Genomic DNA, 6,000 nt, shown 5'->3' with positions numbered 1-6,000 from the left:
TGAAGTGTAAGTATTTTCCAAACTGTGTGGGGCATGTGTTGATGCCTATTACCACCTTCAAACCACTATGGATACCACTTTGTTTATCCATCCCTCAACCTCCATAACTCCCATTCCCAAAAGTCCACAAATAGAAACATGTCGACAGATAAAGGGCAAATGGCCCATCCAGTCTACCCATCTGTAGCTTCCACTAGAACACCTTGAATATGGAGAACGATCACATGGCACCCTGCCACTTAGTATAGATGAGTCCATCTGTGATTTCTAATTCTCACCCCCAATGCATTCTGGCACTTTGAAATGACACCTTAAATCCCAGATAGGTTTCATCCAGAACCTCATCAGAGATGCAGCCGTTAAAGGCTATTATTTGCATTCTCTCTTCTCCAATCACTTATAAGCACGTGTGTAAATAACTTGAACCAGACCTGCATACCATCATGGTTAAACTGGTGCAGAAAATGGGACAATTTGGTGCTGTTTAATCTACTACCACTTAAATGGCTTATATCACAAACATTCATAAGCTAGTCTCTGCCTCCTCCTGCCAGGGTTAGGTGCCAGGGTTAGAAAATGTTCGATTAAGCTACTGCACCATATGGCAATCTCTTATCCGGGCAATGTAAACTCAGTTTTAACTGCACTCTCTCTCTCTGGAGTAATGGGGATGGGGGCAAGTCAAACTCTTACATTTAAGACAAGGCTTTAAAAAGCTCATCAGCAAAACCAGAAATATATTCAGGGGTAAATGGTTGTGTTCTTCTGCATCATCAGCTGTGACAGAGGTCCCACAGAACTCAGCCAGCTGTGCCTTTTTTTTTTTTTTAATTTTAACTCTGCGCAATGCAGAAGAAATGTTGTTTGTTGAAATAAATGACCTTACACGTGACAAACACTGATTTTAGAAGGCCCATATAATATCTAAATTATATGAGAATGATATGTCACATTTATTATAATCTCTTCTGCAACCTTCTGTTTCCAGCTCAGTAACACCCAGGGCTTAGATCTGACACCATCAGACTCATTCACAATTTTCCAGGGATTTTCTCAGCAAAAGTCTTTTCCTGGGGCTCTTCTGTGACCTTGTGACCAATCTGTTTACTTAGGGCCTGATTCTGGAAATGGTGGCTGCAAAAAAAAAAAAAGACACCTACCGCAGGTCAATCACTGGTAGGAGCAGTGTCCAGAATCGCACTTATTTTTAGTACAGGCCTACATTTAAGGCATCCGATTCGTGCCTACAGAAGCGCCTAGGCATGCCTACGGCCACCTAAGGCCACTTCCGTCGGAAGCCATGCCTATGCCAGCCTTAGACGCCTCCATATGCACGTGAGTTTTTAAAAATGTGCATCTTGATTGGGCATTTAGATGGTGGTAAGACACCTACCGCTGGCTATATTCGGGACACCATTTTTAGAATCAGGCCCTAAGTGGCTAATTTTCTAACAGGGGGCTAGTAAATATTTCCCAAAACAGGATCCCAGAATTCCTCTCACCCTCAGATAGTCCAACCTAGTGAGCAGTACATCTGACTCCGGGGTGGAACTCGGGGAGGGTCTTCTGCAATGAGCATCCTTTGCGGTAGGCCATTACAGAAATATATTTAAAGTGATAAAAGTTTTGATTTGGGATCATTGGCAGATGAACAGCGTTTTCATACTTTGATTAGTATTTCTGCAATCTGCCAGCTTTTACATTACATTCAAGACTGTAACAACATAATTAGGTATAAACATTCACAGGATAATCCTAAGGTATAATCCTAAGGGATTTCTCACAAAGGTGGCTCCAGGCACAGAGCAAAAAATAATTTCAGTGTATAAAATTAACAAATGGAGCTTGCTCATTATTAGGGGTGCATAGCACTCAGTGGTAGAGAATGACACAGGAACTCATTTTTCTGTCCCCGCAAGCTCTTTTCCTGTCTCTGCTCCATTTATATGCTTTTGAAAATTCTTTAAAAAAATTTTGCATTGGTGTTGGCCGATGATTGGAGCAGGAGCGAGTATACTACGCAGACTAGTTTTAGCCTGTGACTGCTATTACAATGCGTAGGCTCCGATTCTGAGGCCATAGCCCTTTCAATCTTCAGAGCTATTAACACTAAAGTGCACTGCTAGTTAGTTGCAGTATTTAGGATTGTTTTTCATTATTCTGATTTGTAGACACAACCTAGAATCACTGCTCAATTCTTTTCTCTATGGCACTTTTATGTCTAAGCTTTGGGTTCCACAAACAGTCTACAAATGAACTACTGAGGTGCTCACTCCCACCTTTAGGCCTATCCACTTTGGAGCCATAAGCAGAGCAGCTGCCACCTCTTAACAGTGGGGATGTATAACAGGGCTTCCTTACATGGCTCAGCTACAGCCAGAGACACGAGTTTGACACACGTAACAATGTGACTTAAATCACTTCCTAGACTGCATAATTGTACTTCTAAAATGCCCTCAAACCAAAGGGACTTATGTCCTGGTTTTAAAAGCTAAAAGCTTAACTTCCATTCTTAACTATGCTAGGTGGAATTTTAGTATGAAGTCATAGCAGTGTGAGGTCATCAGTCTTTGTTAATAGTAGCATGCTATTGGCCAGGGCCTAGGACTGAAGAACTGCATTACAAGCCCATCCGTATCGAGATGGAAGAAGAGATTCTCTTTCTCAAAGGACCCTCAGCCACAAGAGGGCATCCGCTCAAACTCAGGGGTGGGAAATTTCATGGCGACACTGAGAGAGTGGTTGATCCTTGGAACGAGCTCCCGGTGCAGGTGATCGAGGCAAACAGCGTGCAAGAATTTAAGAGCAAATGGGATGCCCATGTGGGATCCCTTAGAGGGTTAAGCCAAGGGAACCTGTCACCAGGAGTGGGATCCCTAGGATAGTAGACTTGGGGGTGGGTCAGTAGAGTGGGCAGACCTGATGGGCTATGGCCCTTATCTGCCGTCATCTTCTATGTTTCTATGACCAATCACTATGTCTGACTCTTGGCTTGACCAATCACAGTGTCTGGTTTCTGGCATCCAGCTTCTAATACTGCTTAAATACTAGTTGGCACTTTCCTACAACACTGATCAGTGCCTGGCTCTGTAGCTCTAAAATGAACACCTGGGAATCCCTTGTATGGCAGGAGAACGTTGTTCTTCAGTGTGCTGAGACATGTGTCCTTTATGAGGACAGGGCACAGATGCATTCAGTCAACATCTGAGGGGCCTATTAATCTCTTCCTGTTCCTCTGAGTTAGCCCATATCAGAGCAGAATACCACATTTCTATAGTGCTTAACTGATGATGTTTGGTGAGCTTGGAAAATAACCCATATAACCTTCTTTAGGTATACCAAAGACCTTAAATATAACTATGCCTAACATGGTTCTCCGGCTGTTAACTAGAAATGTACAGGTGCGATTCTCCCAGTTTTTTATTTTTTAAGCAATGACTCAAGAGTTTCACTGGTTCTGTAACAATAGGAACGTCCTTCATTGCTACCCAGTTCTATACATAAGACATTTCTGAAAACAATGCAACTGGGGTTTAGTGGTGTAGAATTACTCCGACTCAAAGGAAAATTGTCACAGAGTTGGGAAAGCACTTTTTTTTCTGGACTATGTGAGAACCAATGCAACTACAACCAACATTTCTCCTTAGGAATTTAAACCCTTTATGATTCAGGACAATTATGTTGTATTAAAATCGGAGTGCAGTTTTACGCCGTAGTAAAAAGTTGAGCTACACCGTCACGTCTGACTAATTCTTACATTGATCCACTAAAAAAAATAGTGCATTCTTCAAACAACCTAAGATATCACTCGACAAAGGCAGACATGTTTACAGACCCAGTGCAGACGCCACAATATGTAAGGAGAAAAATTCAGCAGCAATGCAGAGGGAACTGCTACACTAGGATAGGCAATTCCGGTCCTTGAGAGCCGGAGCCAGGTCAGGTTTTCAGGCTATCCACAATAAATATGCATAAGATAGATTTGCATCTCAAGGAGGCAGTGCATGCAAATCCATCTCATACATATTCATTGTGGATATCCTGAAAACCTGACCTGGCTCCGGCTCTCAAGGACCGAAATTGCCTACCCCTGGAGGCCAAATATGTGGCTGCTGCATCTTCACTGTGAGCAGCTTTTGAGAAATCCCTTTGAAAAAACTGTCACAGTCACACACAGTGGCGTAGTAAAGGAGGTGGGCAGACTGCCCTCGGGGAGGGGGGGCGCTGGCACCTCTCCACCCCCCTATGCCATGCTCACACCCTCCCTACCCTACCACCCTCACAGCTACTCTAGCTTACTGCTTGTGCTGGCCTGGCTCCCTCCGAAATCACTTCCGGGTCATGGGGCCAGGAAGTGACATCAGAGGAAAAGCCAGCGCGAGCAGCAGGCTGGCGAAGCAGCTCATGCTGGCCTGCAAAGATTTAAAAAGGAATGGGGGTGGGACCGGAGGGCACGAGTGTGGCATGGGGGGCATGGAAGGAGCGGAGGGGGGAAAGGGCAGAAAGAAGGGAACAGAGGGGTGCCACCGCCCTGGCCGCCTCCTACCCTTGCTACACCCACTGATCATGCAACACCTTCTGTGTCCACATTGAGAGTGCGGGACAAAAATATTTACTGTCTCATTCTTATCTAGACGAGGATTCTATTACACATCTAATACATATAACATGACTGTATGGAAAATGTAGGTGCCAAATGCATGCTGCAGGCGTGCAATTTTAACAATATATGGAATGAGTTGAGCACAGGTGTGGCAGGCAGAAGCTTCAAAGAATGACCCTTTCACTGCCTTTATGAAATGATCAAGACCCTGAAGAAAATGTGCGTCATAAGCTGCTCCTTTTTCCCCCCTCCTTCAGGCTAGTCTTGGCACGCACTCAGCGAGACATTTAACGACTCGCAAACAGCATGGATATTTTGATGGACACGTCTGCATTGCGTTAACCTGTGCTTGGTAAACAGCTTTGGCAAAAATTACCGGTCTGTTCCTAGGTCTCTCAAATCGAGAGAATTCAACTTAAATAATGCTTTCGACTCAGAGACGTAAACAAAACAAAGTTTCAACCTTGAAAAATAAATAGCAGCAGCTACCATCCCCTAAAAGCACGTGGCACGTGTGCATGGATGCTTTGGCCAGCCACTCCAATGACTACACACGACAGTCCGGTCATTCAACTTAAGCCCACCTAGTGTTTTCACAGTATTTGTCAGCAAGGTTGATTGCATGTCCCCGGACCTGTTTTAACTTTCCAGATTGTCAAGGAAATCGTACTCCACGTTTTCCTCCAACTCGCTCAGAACCCTCGTCACATCTTGAGGTGGGTACTCCAGACAGGGAGATATGGAGCCTCCTGTGCTCAAGTGGTTGCTGCCGCCTGCTTTGAAAGCGCTGCTCAAGATCCTGAAGAATGGCGTTAGCTGGGTGATGCTCGATATGGAGTGAAAGTTCAAGAGTGGGAAGTCCTGTTTCTGCAAAGTAATCTCACCGGTAGCGTTGGCAAGCTGGAAAGAAATGGAGAACAAAAACCTAAGTTCTAAGAGCTGTTGGACCTACATCGGTCTTAACATATCATAACTTGATGGCAGTAAGGGTTTAAAAAAAAGATGTGACCCAACATTGTCCATTCAAGGTTTGGACAAATTTCTGGAGGAAAAGTCCATAGTCTGTTATTACAACATGGGGGAAGCCTCTCCTTGTCCTGGATCGGTAACATGGAATGTTGCTAGTCTTTGGGGTTCCGGAATCTTTTGTTATTCTTTGGGATTCCGGAATCTTGCTATTCTTTAGGATTCTGAATGGAAAGTTGCTACTCTTTGGGTTTTGGCCAGGTACTAGGGACCTGGATTGGCCACCGTGAGAACAGGCTGCTGGGCTTGATGGACCATTGGTCTGACCCTGTAAGGCTATTGTTATGTTCTTATGTTTCTGCTTGCTCAAAATAAAAACAAGAAACTAAGATTAAATAATTTAGCCAAGAAGATCAAGAAAGACTAAATTA

At 44.1% G+C, this 6,000-nt stretch overlaps 1 protein-coding gene across 2 annotated transcripts in view; it reads right to left on the bottom strand.

The window, feature by feature from the left end:
* Positions 1–3,333: 3,333 nt before the first annotated feature.
* DOP1B (DOP1 leucine zipper like protein B) overlaps positions 3,334–6,000 on the bottom strand; it is a 245,892-nt gene continuing 243,225 nt past the window's right edge. For both annotated transcript variants that reach the window (XM_033947781.1, XM_033947782.1), the window contains exon 37: positions 3,334–5,503. In XM_033947781.1, coding sequence (XP_033803672.1) covers positions 5,243–5,503 — 261 coding nt within the window. In that variant the 3' untranslated portion in view covers positions 3,334–5,242. The remainder of the gene's footprint in view (positions 5,504–6,000) is intronic.

This window comes from Geotrypetes seraphini, chromosome 6, assembly GCF_902459505.1.
Source record: "Geotrypetes seraphini chromosome 6, aGeoSer1.1, whole genome shotgun sequence".
Classification (NCBI taxonomy): Eukaryota; Metazoa; Chordata; class Amphibia; order Gymnophiona; family Dermophiidae; genus Geotrypetes; species Geotrypetes seraphini.
Note: the sequence above shows the minus strand (reverse complement) of the source record. Positions and strands in the feature narration are given on the sequence as shown.